Consider the following 21,396-nt stretch of genomic DNA (forward strand, 5'->3'; position numbering starts at 1 on the left):
GAAAAGAAATGTGTTCAATTCTACATTCATACATCAGATTTTTTCTCCTCAAATTAATGAAATGGGCATCTGAGGACGTTGGCATCAATACGGTTTGTATTTCCCTCAAGCCTTTTGCTTAGGAAGAAACATATCATATTACATAAAAAGCCTATGTGATGTAACAATAATCACATATACAACAATATTACTCTCTGGTTCTGGTGTACTTTCCATAGTCTTAACAAATTCTCATTAACATTTCAAGTTTATAGCATTTTCTTGCTTATGTTTTTTTCACAACAGTTTTTTTAAAAAATGGTATAAGTGGTATTCACTGTATAAAGTACAGACCCACCTACAAAAACACACTGGGTTGTTTTGCTAAAAATTGTTTGTTAGCCTGCAACCCCTCCCCCAATAATCTTTAGCAAAAAAAAATTTTTCAAGAAATTCGTATATAAATTACTAATGATTATTAATTAATTCTGAATACAAGGATTTTTTTTTGCATGGGAGAAGAGAATGTTGTGTCATAATATATGCAAAGTACAGAAAAGTTCAGAAAAATTAAAAAAAAATTAAGATTTAACATTTTAAAAGTAGCTCAATCTCACTACTAATATGATATTAAAATTTAATTAGCATGATATTAGAATATTAATTACTAAGTATATACATCTAATTAAGTGTATACAAACTATTTTTATATTTATTACTCAATATGTACATTGATACGTAACATTGCAAACAGTATATTCAGAAAAACCCACAAAAACCTGGGTGGGTTGGGTTTTTCTAGAAAAAACAGGGTTTTTGCCAACCTTGGTTTGAGAACAAGGACAGAAATCTAACTACTGGTGACTTTTTCATTGCACTGAAGCTGGCTGAAATGCTAAAAGCCAAAAAAAATATGAGCTTAGCAGGGACGGTGATACGAAATCGAAGAGAACTACCTAACAAAATAAAGATAGTGAAACTACAGTTACATAAAACATCGCTACTGGAATACAATGATGGCATAATGAACATTTATCAAGGAAAAGAAGGGAAAAAAGTTTTATCAGTCAGCACGCTTCATCTGACAGTCGATATTAACAGTAGTAGCACAGCAGACTTAAGAGCACCATGGGCCCCGGGCCAACTGATTTTTCTGAGGCCCTACGGGGCAAATTCTTGAAAACTTCAACCAGATCTCATTTTTGTGAGGTCTCTTTTTTGCTTGAGGCACCTGGGCCATGCCCGAATGGGCCCATGCCTTAAGACGGCACCCCAAAGCAGAATGTGCTGAAATCTGTGATGTACGTCGCATAACAATTACAGCTACTGCAGAACAATTTGGAAGAATTTTAAGAAAAAGTGCAAAAAACACTATTATGTGTATGTGGATTTTTACCACAGAACATTTCCAGTCAGCCGAGGCCTCGTCACAGAACAGTCATAAACATTCTGCTTTGCGGGAGACGGCACTGAATAGTAGTCCCATAAGCTTCCCTAGAAACTATTTCACACTAAAATTCAACAAAATTTGCCGTAGATGTACCGATCAAAAGACCAGAAAACAATCAGTGAAGGTAGCATCACAGAGGTGGCCTCTGTCCACATTTTCTACAACATTCTGGTTCTCACTGTAATAAATTCCAGGATTTTGTATAAAATAGTACAGAATGGAGAAACTATTTTTCAGGCGCAGTTCCACTAAAATCTTATTGAAGAGATACGTTCATCATACGTATCACCCTTGCACAAGAGAACACATTCATGCACTCTTGATTGTGTAACTTCATGAACCATCAAAAAAAGAAAAGTAACGAGTCCGATTTTAGGTATCATCAAAATGTGGAAACAAATCTGTTAATTTTTGCATTAAATTGGCATGGGTTGTGCAACAACTTCAACATGCGGTAAATGTACACAAAGCACGAAAATACTTTGCTCCAAACTGCTCATCATAAATTCCATTTATCGAAAAGAAATCAATATTTATTTTGACAGAATAATATTATAGACTTTCTCATAGTTAACTTAAGATGCTCGTTTTATATCGTTGTCATATTATGGAATTACTGAAAAAAATGTTTTGTATTAAACGGTGTACTGTGTACAAAATCTTATTTTTACTGAATTACATCATTCTTTAGCTAATTTTGAAGCCTATTTCATATTCATAAACAATTATATTTTTCCATTATTGAATACACAGTTAAACAATGTTGAATAAGAGTAGGGAAAAACCCAGGAACCGAAAATAAATTCCTGTTTTTGCTACGGAACACAGTTTCTTCACAGTTTGGGTCAATTTGACCCAGTCAGTGGTTCTAGGTATAACGAAAGTTCTGCAGTTCTAGTCCTAACACTCAACAATAGGGTGGATAGTCTTTAGCCTAGTACCTTAACTCATTGAGATGACCTTGCCCAGAGAGAAAGCAAACCTTCGGATTTTTAGTTGTCATCACAAGACACAACAGACAAGGTGATTATGCATAGTTATAGAGCTCATCTGGAAGCCTTTAGTAAACATAATGCTTGTATTGTTAGAAATAATTTGTTTATCAAGTCAAAATCTGTTAAAAATGCTGACATTTTTGCTTATCTTGCATGACATTGCTCGTTAATCATGTCCAATTTTGTTTAAAATTTTTGCTCCCTTTACAAAACACTTGTAAAAAGAGTTACTTGTAATTGGAAGTTTTACTGTATAGCCAAACAAATTCGATTTCAGGGCCACAACAGGCAAACTGCCCAATGAGGAGGCTAATGCACTTATACTTATGCCTGTCAAAGTTTGTTGATATATATCTATAATGTGATGCAAATTTTTACCAACAGTTAACAAAGCAAAGAGGGGTGCCTGCAATTCTGTTGCCTTAACCACAAATCTTTAAATTTAACATAACCCAAAAATCTTAAATCTTCACCTGTTTATGGCAAAGTATAATTAACTAACTATTGCATTAACTTTGTCAGACAAAGGTTTGGAAACATAAGCATTTACAGTATGACCAAGAAATGAAATTTCAGAAACACCAAAAACACATTTAAGAAGTATCAGTGCTTAAACCAGGCCCGTCATTTCAACTTTTCCAGGGAGGGGGGGGAGAAAGAACATATACTGTGTGTGTATATATACTATTTCCAGTGTATTTTTTAAAGCTTCAGGAAGCAATAGCCCCCCCCCCCTCCCAAAAAAAATAATGGCTTGGGTTAAACCATAATTTTGTAATTTTGTAAATGTTCACATCAATGGAGTAAATGCGGCATAAATGGAGTAAATTATCATTTTCATCATTACTTGCAATCAAGTTCTCCAAATACGTAAAAACAAAGTCTAAATGTACAAACACTTTATTTATAAATCTCTGAAAGATCTGAGGGTCATTACATAACCCAAATGGTAAAAATAAAAATTCAAATACAGGTATTCCTTGCTTTATATGTTTTCATTATAACGCGATTTTTAAAAATCAATTTAAAAAATCCAAACCTACAAAATTTTGCCGGGAGTTTAAATTTTAAATTCTGAAAATTGGCATACAAATTAAAGATTCAACTCAATTATTGATTCTGTTGTATTAGTGGAGTGAGTAGATGAGACAAACATGGATAAAACGCTTAAATCCAACTCATTAGAGCTCACCAAAGAACATCTTTTAGTCGCATGTTGACAATGCAATCAGAATTTTAAGAATATTGATTGAAATAATTGTAATATCTGAAAAAGATATTCAGGATTCCCTGGCTTTCTAAAACAGTTTTTGTATGGACGAAGAATGCTGCTTTTCATCTGCCTCAACTATTTCATTGAAAAATTATCAGCTGTTACCCAAAACTCTTGAGGAGATAAGGTTCTACGATCATCATGAATGAATGAACGCCAGAACTTCGCCACTGGACTTATCCCGTTGACGAGATCACTTCCAGCCCAGCTTTGTGGCAGAGTCTGGAACACTTTATTTTGTGTCAAAAAGAAAAAAATAATAACATGCAAAATTTTTACAACATATTTTCCCCAGATAATTGGGTACTGTCACGATTAACAAATTTTGAGGTGATTACAGACAAGATGGGATTGGGAGTTGGAGAAAAGTTTTGGGGTTTCGTTAAGATGGATATCTGCCCGCCAATTTTGAAAGCAATTGGCGGGCCCATTCTACGATCATCAGAACCGATCTATCAATTAAGAACAGTCAGAAGTAAAAATTATAAATTAAATTTATCTGTAAATTTGTGAGATTTATATTTTTAAGTTACATACTCAATTCATTCGCAAAAATTTATTTTTCTGCTGGAGTTAAGTTTATATTCTTTATTCTTCTGTGAAGAAATCCCCCCCCCACCCTCAATTTCTATCTTACCCATGTTCAACTCATTTTTCATGATTTCATCTTAAGTGATTATTTTGCAGAACCAATTAATAGCATAAAGCATGGGATGCCTGTAATTCAAATGGTGTAATTACAGCAGTATTTTAATATCTGGTTTGTAAACAGGAATTTGATTAAATGCTCTCACTAAATCAATTTTACTAAATTTCTTTAATCTACTTCAATTTTACTGTGTAAACCTTGAGAAAAAATCTTGCAAATTTGTAAAGGGATACCTATCAGGTTTAGTTTGACTATTGAGCTTCCTGCAGTTTTCTGTAGGCCTCCAGTCGCAATTGTCCTTAGGCACCATGTGCAAGGAACTTAATCACTGGCTTTTTTTATGGCTGACAAATCCCAGTTGCAGCATATAATCAAATTCAGCTTTTCCTGCATTCAACTTAACAGGGTTTAATCAGTGAGTTCTGGCATAAACAGGGGACCCACAGTCTCAATATGGCGTACTGTATTATGTTTGATCTCAGTGGGAGTGCATGTTTTGACTTTTGTGATATCTACATAATCCTGCATATATATGTATATATATATATATATTTGTATATCAACATCTGCTCTGCTCTGCTCTTTTTTTACAACAAATATATGCTTAAAAAGATCTTTCGTGCTATATATAATGTTGATTTCTGTTATTATTAAATTACCTGGAAAATCCCAGTGGGTTGCAAGAATTTGAAGACACGAACTTGATAATCATACTATAGAAATGATCCTATGAAGCATGATCTAGATATATTTAAAACAATATTCTCATTTACTTATTTACGCAATATTGTTGGGCTTTCAAAGGCCTATACAAGAGGACATGGTGGATTTACACATAGATGTTTCGTAACATTTGACAAGAAATCAGAGATCATGGGGAAATTAACAATATTGTGCATAACAGAATATATCTAGCAATCAAAATACTATATAAATTGTTCTAAAATAATTTTCCCCCTCAAAAATATCATATCAGTTCATTATTAGTCAAAATTTTTCATTGTTATCACATTTTCTACTCTTGGGGTACATTGTGACAGTATGATGGTATATCTTTAAATGGTATGTGTTTCTTTTCAAAAAATCTCATAAAAGTGGCCTGAATATACATATTTTTTTCATATAAAGTATCTTATTTACTTAACTTATATTACGTTATCAAAACTTCCAATTCTTACCCCATTTTCTAACCTTGGACTACATTTGAATGTTCTATTTTTAGTAAATTCCTAAATGGTGATTGCATCACACATCTAAATGTAGTGGTGTGTTCTGATCTCACAGGCTTTTGTTTTTTTTTCCTTCACCAAGAAGCAGCAACAGTAGTGACTGCATTATCATGCTAGGGGCAGATGGTTCTATAATCCAATGAAGACACCAGCTGCCCTTAAAGGCACAGGACAGTGCACTAGAGAAAGATCCGATCCAGCTTTGCTATTAGTTGTTCGAATTGTAAAGTAGTGAGGATTAATATGGAAACCAGTTTTAGAAATTTCATTTGATATTTTTTATGTTTAGTGAAACTAATTTCTAAGAAATCTCATAAATATTTAGTCTATTATTAGTTTAAAATAAAATGAATCGTGGTGGAAGGCCTCAGCATATAGCCTGGCAAAATTTTGATAAAGGAAAGAAAAATGGGAAGATATATGCAACATGCATTAACTGTGAAGTTATGCAATGCAATCGATTGGACAGGATGAAGAGCCATATAAGCTCAGTGCATTGGGTGGGGTAATGATGCTGAACCAATACCTGATGCACAAAAAGCAACTACATCAACATTTATAGAATCCACTGCTTCACAGCCTGTTATTTCATTAGAATCAACAGAACCTGAAATTTTCACTCAAAAAAAGAAGCAAAAAAATTAATGACTTCATCATGAAAACAAATTCTGCTGCAACTAAAAAAAAATGATTTATTAGTGGCTAAGTTTTTTTATGCCAATAATATTCCATTCAGCATTGTTGAACATTCAAGTTTCAAAGATCTAGTTTCTGCTTTGCAACCTGGTTATAATACCCTAAGTAGAAAAGCTTTGGCTCAGTCATTGCTTGATGAAGTTACAAAAGAGGTTAAGCAAACTGCAAAAGACAATCTCAGTGGAAAAAGCTGTAACATTGATTGAAGGCGGATGGAGCAACATTCATAATGATCCAGTCATAGCTACATGTATACATTCTGAAGATAAATCCTATTGAAGCTGTTGAGTGTGCTGCTAATATGAAAAATGCAGATTACCACAAGCAAATAATTGACAATTCCATACATTTGGCCCACGATAAATATTCTTGTGAAGTAAAGGCAGTGGTAACTGACAATGCGAAAGTAATGGAGAAAGCCAGGCAACTTTTGCTTAATGAGATTGACCAAGATTTAATAGCGTATGGGTGCTCTTCTCATTGGCTCAACTTACTCGGACAAGATCGAACACCTGAAGCTGGGCTCAATCAGGTGGTTAAAATACAAAAATACTTTAGAAACCATCATTTACCTTTGGGATGGCTTAATGAACATATGGGGTCAATAAAATCCCAATTACCTGGTGATACTCAATGCAAGAGTACACTTACTTGTCTTGAAACATTTGTGCACAACAGGCCATTTTTTCAGAAAATAGTGGAAGATCACAAAAATGACATTGAAAAAGGAATTGTTCTTTTAACCACTTAAGAGTTTCTTTTTTCTGCCATATTGTGGTAAAAATAAGCACGTTTTTGGAAAACTATTTTGTGTTCATATTGATTATATAAATTCAAATCAGCAGTCAAAACTGTTAGAAGTATTGAATTGATTAATTTATGATAATTTTTTAATTACAACAAAAAAATTACATTTTTTTTTCAAAGAACTTACACAACTGGAAAGTATCAGAATATTCTGTTATATATATGAGCCTCTCACTTCATTATTGAAAAATTGTAAAGAAATAGTATTCGCAACATGTGATACACTGAACAAGTGCAAACAAAATTCACTCCTTTTCCCGCATAAATAAAGAGCAGTAAATCCTGACCTGAAACTGGTGTAAGCATGTTTTGTAATCCAATCTTTACTGGCTACTAGAGCCATCTATTATAAACATTGCAGACTATAAAAGGGTGAGAAGGCCAGGCAAATCAGTGGATTGGCGTGGAAAAATAAGCTGCCCGAGCGGCATAGAGGCAAATCAGGAAAGTCCCCTTTCGCAGCACCCGAACTGTGTTCGGGCAAGACTGTTAAGTGGTTAATCAAATATTATATCTTATACAAACAGTGCAAAGATCTTTCACTCCAACTCAAGCCAATAAATGTCGCATTGGATATTCTTCAAACAGATACAGCTACCATATCTGACTCATGCCATGTTTGGCTAAGCCTTCTCAAAGAGAGCGCTCTTCAGCCTCATATCAAAAAAAAAATACAAAACAGGATGGACCAGATTCTGAGACCATTTCATTAGTTAGCGTATACTTTGCACCCAAAATATAAAGGTGCAGGACTGACAGATGTGCAAAATGATTTGGCTCGCACATGGGCGACAGAGAAAATTAACGGTTGTTTGCCATTGCTGATTTCATATGAAGTGGAAGAAACTCTTTTTCCCCCTTCTCATTTCAGTGCAGCAGGAAGAATGAAAACCCCAGTGATTTGGTGGAAAGGACTTTCTAAATTTAATGCTTTTTTAGCTAAGCCTGCATCTGAACTCATAAAGCTAGCAATACTTTTGTTGTTCAGTCCTACCAGCTCAGCCTCCATTGAAAGAGTATTTTCTAACTTTGGATTTGTCCATTCAAAACTTAGAAATCATTTAAGTTTAGAAAAATGTGCAAAATTAGTTATATGTTATCGGATGGTACATGGTGAAAATGAACCATACTACTAATTATGTATCTATTCTAGACTTTTTGTACGTCTAAAAATTCAAAATTGCAAATTATAATTATTTTGTTTTAATTATTTTAATAAATTAGTGTTTGAAAATGAAACATTGTAATATCAAAGTTTCTCATCATTATGTTATATACCTACTGTATTTGAAAACATCCCAAAGCATTCATTTAGGTTTTTGATCGTTTTGATGGTTTAAACCAGTTTTTGATAGTTTAAACCAGTTTTTGACATCAAAAACCTGTGACATATATCTATAAACCTGTTTTCTCTCTCTCTCTCACCTTCCACTCCATGTAGGAGGAAAAAGATATAAAAAACGGAAGATCATTCGCTCTGTTCGATTGTTGATTTAAATTCAAGTTTTGATGAAATAAAGATGATGGAAAATGAGTGTTTTCCTCATAAACCCAACATGGATTATCAGCACTAAGCTTAAAGGATGTTTGTAATCTACAACTCCTGAATAACTTGATTAATATGTTGAAATCGGAACCACTATCTACTAGATATTGTAAGCATGATTTTTGATCACTTACAGATGGGCAGTGACTGAAAGTCATACCTTTCTGGCCTGAACAACTTATTCTGCATTTAATAAGAGCATTTTTGACAGTTTGTTCCATGACCTCTACATCCTGTAGCTCAGCCTTTAGGCTCAGATCTTTTTTGCAGGTAAAAGTAGAGAATTTTTTACATTACTTTATCCTAGTGGTTCTCAAACTTTTGTCAACCATGGCTCCCTTGCCCAATTCATGATTTATCTGAGGCTCCCCAGAATAGTTTAGTAGATATTTTCACATATAAAAGAACTATGTCAAAGCATAAATGGGTGCAAAAGTCAATACCTTGAGCTCATCGTGATGCCCCTAGGAGCCATGATGCACAGTTTGAGTAACACTGACTTATATATATATATATATAGGGCTGTTGAATAGTCTTTACTTGTTAACTAGGAGAAGACCCTTCAATTGCTTCATTATGAGGACTTGAAGGAATCAACTAAGAGTAAAGGCTTAAAGTCCAATCCGCACCTTCTCATGGTGCAGCCTGTAAGTAGCCATGTTTAACACATGGTGAACGGATGTGGATGGGCTTCCTCCAACCCGCACTGGCCAGCATGGAGAATTATGGCCAAAAACCCTCTAAAAATAAATATGAACTCTGTCTATAAACTAAAGCCCTTGGTCCCTAGCAGTATAAGTGTCCCTGGTTACAGCAGCGACCAGCAAGACATGAAGGCAGAGGGTACTAAGAATCTCTGGGTTGAACCAGGCTGCCATAAGATGACCACCTTGGCCATATGTAACGGGTGATCTCTTTCTTCAGAAAATCATTTGCAGGAGATGGAAGAACTGGAAAGAATAAATTGGGACATCCTAGGCATCTGTGAAGTAAGAAGAAAAGGAGAGGAGAAAATTGAACTTGCCAGTGGACATGTATTTTACTACAGAGGTGGAGTAGGATTCATAAAAAGTGGAAAAATAACATCGTTGAGTTAGATAGTACATCTGATAGAATTGCGAAGTTGGTTATATACAAATATCAAGCAGATATCAGATACAGATTATATAAGTCAACTACAACAAGCTATTCTGAGGAAGATGACTTTTATGAAGAATTAGACTAGATGAATAGTAAAGGAAACCATCATATCAAAATAGTAATGGGCGACTTCAATGCTAGAATTGGAGAGAGAAGAAATGGCAAAAGCTCAGTTGGAAGTCATAGTTACTGTGTTTGAAACGAGAGAGGAAACAGACTTGTCGAATTTGCAGAGAGCAAACAGTTATGCATCATGAATTTGTTTTTTAAGAAGAAACCCCAAAGAAAGTGGAACTAGAGAAACCCAACTGGAATAACAAGAGAGATCGACTACATCCTATCTAAAAAGAAGCATATGATCCAAGACTGCAGGGTTCTCAACAAATTCAATACAGGAAGCGATCATTGACTGGTGAGATGTAGAATAATGCTTAACACTAAAATGGAAAGAGCGAAACTTATCAAAAATATAAAAACTGTCATCAATATGGCAAAGCTTCAAGAACATCGATATAAATTCCAGTTAGAGCTGAAGAACCAATTCGATTTACTATATAACACCTCTGAAGATGGACAAGATGTCACTAAAATGAACAGAACTTCAACCACTGCCCTAAAAGAAGTAGAAAGAGAAGTTTCTGGAGAAAAAGAAATCAAACCGGTGAAGAAAAAACAAAGAAACTGATGAGAGACCGGAGAGAATTTCAGATTAAGAAGAATGACCCTAAATCAAAAGTGGAATATGCAGAACTTTGTAAGACAGTATGAAAGCAGATTACAGAAGATGTTAGGAGGTTTAATTGTGATATTGTAAAGAAAGCACTGATAATAGGAGCTTAAAATCAGCAAAACGAAAACTGTTTGTTTGGAGAAAGGAAATTTTTGCACTAAAAAGGTAAGATGGAACCATCAATATATATACCCAGCTTTTTTATTTTAAAGTTATATTTGCAGCCCTACAACATATTGCTTCTGAATGTTACACTTCATATCACCTTTAAAAGTATGTCATAATTAACTATTATATACGAAAGAGAAAATACATACCCTAGAATATAGTACTCTCCAAAAAGAGTCAATAGGATGGTAAATCGTCGTAATACTGTAAACATTGGCAAGCTAAAAGCAAGAAAAAACATAATGACAAAAATGAACTTTTTAATGAAGTTATAAGATAAGCATTAAATCTGCTGCTCAATGGGATCCATTTTGTGTCAATATATAAAAGAAAATCATGCCACGCCTCTTTGTATGGCAGAAAGCTTTGGTGATGCTGTCATGAATGGTTCATAAGTGAGTAGAAAAGAAGAATAACAAAAAGAACAAGCATTGGACTCATTAATTTATCATTTCCAAAGGAACTTGAGCCTGTGCAGTGTGCACCCCCCCCCCCACTTCAGCATCTACCGCAAAAATTTCATCATGTAGAATGAGCTTCATAGGCTAAGGTATTCAATTAAAGAAATAAGGAATGTGATGCACTGAAGAAAAAAGTCACTCAGATGTGCTGATAGAAAGAAGTATGGGAGAAGCTCAGCTCACTCAACAAAGGTTATGGGGGGAGAATCAAGTGGCCCACCAGGTTTTAGAGCCTACAATTACAGTTAACTCACAATGTCCCACTGATTTTGAGAACTATAAACTATGTATAAAGGAGTATTTGACTGTATGGGAGAGTTATGATTATAGATGACTTTGCCTAATAATACTCAAAAAAATTGTCAACGAATAAGGCAAATACCAGGAAATACTAAAAAATTCCTAATACATTTCAACACACAAGGGGTGTCGTTTTCAGAGGATAAGAGTATCACTCTCACAGAGTTTCCCACCTGGATTGAATACCCAATCTTCAATCTCGGTTGCTCAGCAGAACGGAAAAAAAAATTTGCTTCATTCTTGCCACAACGTTTGACTTGAACAGACATATTGTTTTTCATTCCACTGAGCAACCGAGATTGAAGATTTATTACTCACAATCCAAGTGGAAAACTCAGTCAGCGTGATACTCTCTTATCCTCTGAAGATGCCACCCATTGTGTGTTGAAATGCATTAAGAATTTTTTAGTATTTCCTGGTATTTGCCTTATTCGTTGATGATTTTTTTGAGTAGGCCTACCCGACTGAATTTGAAAACTGCTTGAACAGATACCTAGCAATCGAATGGTTAGCCTGCTTGTCTTGGTTTGAATCCCGGTTGGGCACAGATGTCTACAGATGAACCCCCTACAATTTGGGGTCTGGGTTTAATGCCTATCTGGAGGTGATTATAAATATTCAAATTGCTTCATCTCAGAATCCAAAATTTCATGTGAAACAATCTAATATCACACAATGGATACTATGCAGTATGCCCCTAAGTGAGTGTGAGGTTGACCAGACTCCAGCATGAAGATGGACCTTATATATTTTTTTAATTTTGCACGATATCCATTTGCTATAAAATCAATACAAGTGGAGAGAGCTCTCTCTGAAACTCCTTGCTTGGAAGCTCATAAAAAATTATGATCATCTGATGTATTTTTATGCTACACGTTTTTTTGGTAGATTTTTTTTTTTTTTTTTTGCCAATAAAACAAACATGTGTTTCTTATTGTTTTTCAGTAGTGGTCTTTGTCCTGTTTACCTCATATTAACAAGACTATTGTACTGAAAACATATAACATCCAACATACTGTCAAAAATGTGTTATTAAATAGATTAGGATTGTGCCTTGCTGATTCATAACAAACTTGCATGTGTCTTGTAAAGAAAATTCTGTTTTTAAGTTGAAATTCATATAAGAAATTAATGGCTAAGTTAATTATAAGCTATGATACTTCTAAAAATGTAAAAAAATTACCTCAAATGCTTAGTTCCACCAAGACCACAAACAAGATTTCCAATGTAAAATATGGGAAGTGGAAAGATCTGGAATTAAGAAAAATAAATTATAAAAAATTAATTTAACCTAATGAAATATATATATTTTTAAAGGCTTGCAAGAATCACTGGCAAATCATTCTATCAACTTTCACTTCTTTAGACATGAAAATCTTCAGTTGGGATGTTAATGATTTAAGAACCAGGGCTGCAACTACTGGTGAGTAGATGGGTCTGAGGGTCCAGCCACTGGACAAAATAGGGGGACACTGAATTCACCCTTTAACTGCTCTTTCAACATTGTGCAGAGGTACCAAAATGTGTGCTTGCCTTCACTCACCAAGTGAACATAGTTATAACAAAGTATTTTTCCTGTTAGATATGAACTGCAACTTTTTTTAGGAGGGCATATGGAAATGTAGATACAACAGTTTTTCATTACCTGATCCAGAGCTCATTATCCACGATTTTAAAAACAAAGAAATTTTTGGAAATTTTTTTCGAATAAAATGGAACATTGAAAAGAAAAGGAATGCAATTTTTTAATACTTTTTTATTAAATAACAAAAAATTTTCATTACATTTTGTTTAAGTACTTTATTAAAGCCAAACCCTTACTAAAACAAATCCGGAGTTGTGCAATTTTCTGTGAAAAATGTCCAGTCCACGAATTCAAACACAATTTCCAAGCATCCCACAATCATTGCAAGAATGGAGATGATTATGATGTAATTATCAATTAAGGCTAGTTTCAACAAAATGCATACTTGTCTAGTTGATCAGAATACCATGCATAACTAAGCTAAGATGATTTTTAAAAGGCCAAAAGTAAAAGCTGAGGAAGAAGCTAAAGATGAAAACTTTTCAATTAATTTGGAAGTGAAATTCAAAGAGGTTTTGGTGACAGATTTCATTTATGAAAACTGGCTTAGTTGCCACCGCACATATGAAAAGTCAAACTTTATTTCTAGTTTTAAAAAAAACAGTTAAAATGATGCTCATTATTGACAATGCACCCATTCGCTCATCTGCCACTCTAATTGATTTAACAGAAATAATGGAGAGTATCTGTCATGGGAGATTCCACAATAATTTTATCCTGGTTATTTTAATATACAACATGTGAGAAAACTTAAAATTTTAATTACTTTTCTCAATTAAAAATAGGTGTTTGTACATCTGATTCCTAATTACCTAATAATGTATGCAAAATTATAACCTGCATTACAGGCTATGTTGATCCCACCTATCACATAACTACGGGGTATTGCTGTATTTATTTTAGTTTATATTTAATAATAAATTTATATTTTGTGTCAGGTGAATAGCATTTCATTTCTGCTCAATGCATCCTTGCACTGATATAACAAACAAAGTTCAAACTCATTTTCATTAAAAAAAAATGCCCTCATTTTTCCATGTTTCCAGTCATGTTCAAAAAATTTCAAGTAATTTTTTGATCGATTTTGATCGAAAATTTAATATAGATTAATTATAATTACAAAATTATACAAAATTAATTACATTAATTTCGTTGTTATTATTATTAATCTATTATTATTATTAACAACATAATAATAATAGATTAATAATTACTAAATTTTTTATACACACATTTGTGCTTATCAAATACACTTGATGAAAAAATAGAACACAAATCAAACACTCTGCACTCACATTAGTGTAGAACCAAAAAGTTCAGTAATCAGGGATTATTTACTAAATTCCACTGATTTTACATGCTTGGCAGGGCTGTGAATAGCTTGTCTCTCTATGTTGCTCAAATTGTACGTTTTGCTGCAAAGCCAACACCACACTTTATATGGGGTCATTTTTGATTGTTTTAATCCAATTAGTTTACTGAAGATTCAGGTATTCATCCGCCCATTTTAGATTGAGGAAAACAGTTTTCTCATCACTCGTTGTTTTCAAATAAAAATACCCATGTGGAAATCATAATATATACATGCTTCATCCGTCGTTGCTCACTGAAGTCAACATATGAAGTCATCGCAACTGAACTTTCCTGATTGTACTTTTTATGCATGGCTTTCTACAATGCAAAGTTATGATAAATTTTCAGAAACACTTTGTATGCAGTTACACTAAGGTCGCAGTAATACAGTCTTCTACATGGACTTAAAAATGGAAGGTGTTAGCAGGGCTATTGGCTAGATATTATTCTTTTTTTGATGAGGAAGATACAAAACAAAGGGAGTACATGAAAAGTTATTTTTATAATTAAATATATGTTTCAGCTTGCATAAATATTATTCATGAGGATATTTAAGCATTCAAATATTAATTTATCAAAAAGTTCTTTAAGCTGTACTTCAGTTCATAAGAAACTACCAAAATCACATCTGAATAAAAAATTTATTTTGTTGTCTTTCATTGCCTATTTTGATGGACTTGGGTGATTATTATTTTGCTTCATTTTTAGATATATATAATTTAATATATATAATTTAATAATATATTATCGAGTAATATACAGAGTATAAGCATTTTCAAACAAGACTCGAAAAAATATAGTTGGAGAGGGATTTATCGTTACATCATTGTTGTGAAGTTTCACTGTATACTACACTTGGTATAATGAGTAGATTTCTAATTGAATCCAATCAATTGTAAAAGGCGGACGAAATTGCATCATTCTCTTTCAAAATACTACTTAACTCATCAAAAATTTTCAAGTCGCACAAAGAAATAAATTTTTCACTGAACCAGTGCCATCGCGAGTAGAAAATGCTATTGCTCGATGCTGAAGGAGTAGGTCTTCCCTATCCATGTCTTCCTCCGAATATTCTGAGAAAAACTATGCTTGTTTTCGGAAGGGGAATGCAGATAGTATAAAAATTTCCTTTTCATGCTTATATCGTCATAATCGCAGTTAATACAGAGCAGATTCCTGATAAGAGTGAGTAGATAGTACAGCCTTAGAACTCTTCTTTAAAGAAAAGATCTTTAAATGCTTGAGAAGAATTTCAAATGCTTGATTAATATCTTGCCACTAGCTTACATTGTCAGCAAAGGAACCAACACAAGCATATTAACTCTAACATAACTCTTATAGAATCAAAATTAGAAGCTTGTGGCATGAAAGTTTCTGGGCATTGTAAAAACACTGTGGGTAAATGGTAAAATTGTTGAATTTAGATGGTCGTGTGAAAACTACAGGTAATTTCTCCTTGGGTCTGAAATTGTAACAGTCCCTCTTTGGTAGTTGGCAAAAGAAACTTTTGCTATGAAATAAAACTGGGCTCAGATGAAAAGTTAAACTTTTGTCTTTATACAACAAGGAACTCTTTAACACTACATCACAGAACTTTTTTTTCAAGATTTAGAAAAAAAAATTCTTGTTGCAATAAAATTGATGCTTTTATCTGATAATTTCTAAAAAATTTAGAAAAACCAAGCACATCATGCCTACAGAGAAGTGAATAATATAAAGTTGATCAATAGCCTTACCTTCATTGGTATGTCTCTAGTCAATGGAGGGAAGTGAATGACTTTGAGAGAGTTGGCAATGTATAAAACAAGTAAGGTAATCAGCATCTAGAGAAATAAATCAACACATTTAAACATTGCAAAATTCACAAATTTGTTGAAAAAAATTGTATGAACAAAATATATATATGTTAACCCTAGATAACTAAGCTTAAATCAGTGTTACTCAGTAACTAATTTAGTAAGTAGTCTATTAGATGAATGTTTAGTTATCTAGGGTTAAAAATTAAAAAATATTCACATTTCATGTGAAAAAAAATCATATTTTAGCCTCATACAGATACACACATTCAAGTATTTTCTGAATTTTTACAACAAAAGAGTCTTATTATTTTGATCATATCATTAGATGTTAATGTTTTTAACCCTAAAACTGCTTACATCGAATATAGATGATGAGAATAAGTAGCCAGCCCAACTGCTTGCTTTTTGATAATTTTCCATACAGGAGAAAAAATCATAATTTCTTTGTTCGCATATACAGAAAGGTATATTTCAGAGTGTTAAAGCATTAATAATTAATAGTGCCTCACATGATAATGACCAGACATCTAGCTACGATGGCATATGACATCATGCAAATTTTGTCTTTCTCACATGGATATGACAATAATTTAAAATACAGCTGCTGCCACCTGCATAGGCATCCTTCTACTTTATAATTTTGCCACAACATAGAGATAAACAATTATATTTTAAGGTCTGGGATAATTATTACTATTATCTTTCTCACCATGCCTTGCAAGGCGCTGTTTTTTTTCAATTTTGGATTCCCTTGCGAAGCAGGGCCATCTCAAGAGCATCATGGGTCCCTGGGCCAAGTGATTTTTCTGAAGCCCTACCTGGTTCATTCTTAAAAATTTCAACCAGATCTCATTTTTGTGAGGCCCCCGTCTTCTCTTGAGGCTCCCGGGCCATGCCTAGATGAGCCTATGCGTTAAGATAGCACTGTTGCAAAGATGCATCTGTTTCACTTACTCATATATATTTTAGCAAAGGTTCAACTGTTATGGATCCACATAAATCCATCAGCAATATTTCTTACTTACAGAACATATTATGAACCTAACCCTAACCCCCCCCCCCTTCGGGGTATCATATTAGGTCTCAATACATTCTCTGATGCTTGTATTTTTTTGCAAAGGATCTTCTCTTTAGCAGTGAATCACATGGGCTATTTGACACTTTCAGGCTATTTCACACATAAATAAATACACTTTTATTGTTTGTGACTTTTCAGTTCAAGAAGTTGTCTTCAGTTTGTCTCTGCGCATCACATTCATATGTTAAAATATTTTTAAAAAATTTAATAGCTTCAAACTTCCAAAAAAGAGAAAAAGCATACACATCTTCATAAAAAGGGGTACCGCAGGCAGCACAGGGAGAAATTAATTGGCCAGATGACTGGTTAAACATGTTAATAATCTCTGATTCTACTTTATTAAGAGACAAAAGAACTATAGAGGTGAACTTATTGGTGCATGCAAAGTTTAGTTTCAACAAAGAAGGTGAATTTTTCTGCAGAAAATGGCAAAGAATTTTCTCTCAGTTTATAAAAGTGTGTAGGCCTATATATAATCCTCTTTTTTTTTGCTGCACAATCTGTCTTTTTAAAAGATAGACATACTATTGGAGAAATTTTTGGAAATTACTGTGCACTGAAATATTTTACAAGATACTTATTGCTTGATGTACACTCATGTCCATAAATTAAGGATAATGCCAGCTCCGGCAAATAAAGGTTCAGAAACAAAACAATCGTTACTTATTCATAAAGCCCATTTATTAAACAAAAGATAAAGAACAAAAACGACGGTGTATGTATGATACCATTCATAAAAACGACGATTTTTGCTCCCTGGAGCAATTGTAAAAAATATCTTCTTTACAAAAACTTACTATTACATGGTTGGTATGATGGTTAATACATTGTATGTCTCCCATGCGATGAAATACAATCCGTACAACGCCTAGGCATGCTGATTATCAAATTATCGATCTGATCTTGGGGAAGATCACTCCACTCAGCAAGCAATGCTCTCCGAAGTTCCGGTACACATGTAGGAGGTGGTTTACGGGCTGCAACTCGTCAGCCAAGCATGTCCCACACATGCTCTATCGGATTCAAGTCAGGTGAGAATGTTGGCCATTCCATACAGGTTATATCCTCAGATTCAAGGCATTCGTTTACGATGTTTGCTCGGTGAGGACGGGCGTCGTCATCCATAAACACAAATTCTGTGCCCATGGCACCCCTAAACAAACTTACATGTTGTTCCAGAATGATGTCCCGATAAATTTGGGCTTTCATGGTTCCGGTTTGAATATGCAGATCTGTTCTGGAACCCAGTATAATTCCACCCCAAACGAGCAATGCTGCACCACCGTAACGGTGTCGTTCAATGATGTTGTCTTGGTGGTAACGGGTACGTGGCGTTCTCCATATGAAAGCCTGACGTGAATCAGACTGCAAGCTAAACCTGGACTCGTCGGAAAACATCACACAAGCCCACTGTGATGATGTCCACATTGCATGTTCCCTACTCCAGGCTAATCGCTGCCGACAGTGAGTTGCAGTGAGCGGAACACATCTGACAGGCCTGCGAGCATATAGACCAATATCTCCCAAACGTCTGTACACGGTTTGCCTTGAAACTGTGGTACCTGTGGCTGCCGATAGCTAACGAGACAGGTCGGATGCTGTGCTCCGTCTGCTTCTTTTGGCAGTTACTGCCAAATACCGGTCTTCATTCGACGTTGTAACTCGGGGGCGACCTGTACTGTAACGTCTACTGACATTTCCGTTATCTTGGAATCGTTGCCAAAGCCTAGAGATGACACTTTGGGCAATTCCAAGGTCCTCGGATACTTCCATCTGAGTACACCCATATTCCAGGCGGCCGATAATTCTACCACGTAAAAAATCATCCACATGCGTCCTCTGTGTCATAACTATCCGCTTATGGCACTGAGCGCCTTACAGAACTCTTGTGAACAATTTTACTTCTTTGCCACCATTCCTTATATACCCCCTCTTACACTCTCGTCATTGTGACGTACTATCGGCAACATCTGGTGACTTCCTGAAATTTGCATATCATTCTTGCAGATGTGTGTGATAATTCTACAGGTGAAATTTTTACTTTAGATTTCGATTTCTGTGTGATTCTGAATTATCCTTAATTTATGGACATGAGTGTAATTAGCAAAGAACCACCACGTTTTGCATACCACAGAGAGAAAACTTTAGCTCATATGTTGACATTACTTCCAAAATACTTATACTTCTGTTTTCATTACCACACTCCCTTGGTAACAAAAAAAATTAGCACTGTATCAATAAAAAAATACTGACAAATTAAAAATCACTAAGAAAATATTGCCATAGATTTCTGGGTTACCAAGAGAATGTAACTAGGGATAGACAATGAGTAGGCCTACTCATTATCCATTCTAAACTATCGTAAGTCAACTCTGTACAATGACAGACAAAACCCAGATTAGCACAATAACTGCATCATTGATATCAAACATGATAATCAGTATTACCTGTCCAATGCCCAAGACATGCGGGGATGGAAACCTGTTGAATACAAATAAAATCTTATTATTAATATGATTTTTTTTTCATGATACAATGGTAACTGCCAATAAACAGAACAAGACCACATTTGTGCATATGAATAGAAATGAGTTTCAGAAAATCAGTTTAGATTTTGATATGAAATGAAAATTATCAGTATAGGGTTAGAATTTTTATGACCGGGAAAAACGTCTGGGTTTTTAGGTCACAAAAATCTTGGTCCTAGTTATGAGATTTTCAAAATGATAAAAACTGGACACATAATCCCCATTTACATGTGCAGTATTACGGTAGCATTGAATCCGAACCCAGGCCTGCGCAGTCAGAGGCTAGCTCCCTAACTACTCAAATGAAAACCACTATTTAATGAAAAAAACCAACTAAGAATTTTAAGAAAAGAACTCTTCTGTGTAGAAAACTATTATTGGAATTTTTACCGCAGAACATTTTCAGTCAGCTACGGGCTCATTGCAGAACAATGCAAAACTTTCTGATTTGGGGGCCAATAAAGTTTGGAAGGATTAAAAGAAATCTCTATTATTTTAAAGACAGAGGATTCATATATGGAGTCGAGCATTTATTTGATTTTCCACAGAAGGCTTGCAATGATGTCACGCACCTTGCTGGATCTTTTAGAGACAAGTGGCACCAGACGTTTAGGCCGGTAAGCTACCACGAGCACAAAAACAAGTACCATAACAAGTCGTGTATACGCACAAGACTACCATAACAGTATTGCACATACATGCGACTTGTTTTCGCATGATCATCATGGTAGCTTCCAGTGGAGACAACTGGCCTTCTTCGATGTACGGCGGAGTTATATCAATTTTTGAACATCCACTTTTCACTAATGCACATGCACTCTCAGAATGGACACTGAGGAGTGACGATACTTTTTGTTCCGCCTCACACCGAATAAACGTCCAGCACTATATGTATCCACAGCATATTTTAAATGGAAAATTTTGCTTAGAGGTAAAGAGTTTTCCATGATACAAGTAGCCCAACTATCAGGAACTAATTATACTTGCTACTTGAAGCACCACTGTACTCTCGAATTAAGAAAGAGCTACAAAGTAGCCACAAAAAGATCAGAGGCCAGTCATGTCCCAACAACGAATCTAATGCATTTATAACCCATAAGCGATATTGTAACGATACAATACAACGACATGCAATCGAAAAATTATAGTCTGTATCAATATAACATATGATTTCACTATTTAGAAACCGGTAAGCATACACGAGCATCAAGATACCTACTTGTAATGTGTCAGAACCACCTTATTGATGACAATGATCAAGAACGACGAAACGCCGTAGAACAAGGCTGATGACAACCGGGAAAAAAGGTTGGAATGACTTGGTGGCCCATCACCTTTTACAATGGTAGGAATCTTGGAATGATTGGTAGAATATGCCATGTCAATCAACACATGAGTTGGTCTACTCATTTTTGTAGCAAAGTTAGTCAAACTAACGAATCACAAGGAGATATAACTTCGGACAGGAATGACGGTTTACTCTCGATCCGAGGACGGCTCAGCAAGTTCACGAACATATTAAGTTGGACTTAATAAGGTAATCGTGAGACATGTAGAAGCGAATGTAAACTTTCTTATATAAACACGGCGCGATTCGTGGAAGGTCTGTTTACATTCACTCTAATTAGGT

The 21,396-nt window shown here is 34.6% G+C and overlaps 1 protein-coding gene across 1 annotated transcript in view; it reads right to left on the reverse strand.

Annotated features, from left to right (window-relative positions):
* The window catches only part of LOC149065773 (solute carrier family 35 member D2-like protein), a 39,154-nt gene extending 17,758 nt beyond the window's left edge, over window positions 1-21,396 (reverse strand). The window contains exons 1-5 of the mRNA XM_089253477.1: window positions 20,986-21,396; window positions 19,686-19,719; window positions 16,098-16,184; window positions 12,607-12,674; window positions 10,812-10,883 (exon numbers count right to left, since the gene is read on the reverse strand). Of these exons, the coding sequence (XP_089109603.1) occupies window positions 10,812-10,883; window positions 12,607-12,674; window positions 16,098-16,184; window positions 19,686-19,719; window positions 20,986-21,176 (452 nt within the window). The 5' untranslated portion in view covers window positions 21,177-21,396. The remainder of the gene's footprint in view (window positions 1-10,811; window positions 10,884-12,606; window positions 12,675-16,097; window positions 16,185-19,685; window positions 19,720-20,985) is intronic.

This window comes from Pholcus phalangioides, unplaced genomic scaffold (assembly GCF_987345545.1).
Source record: "Pholcus phalangioides strain wild (caught in Gottingen) unplaced genomic scaffold, Ppha-v1.0 ptg000039l_1, whole genome shotgun sequence".
NCBI classification, from domain to species: Eukaryota; Metazoa; Arthropoda; class Arachnida; order Araneae; family Pholcidae; genus Pholcus; species Pholcus phalangioides.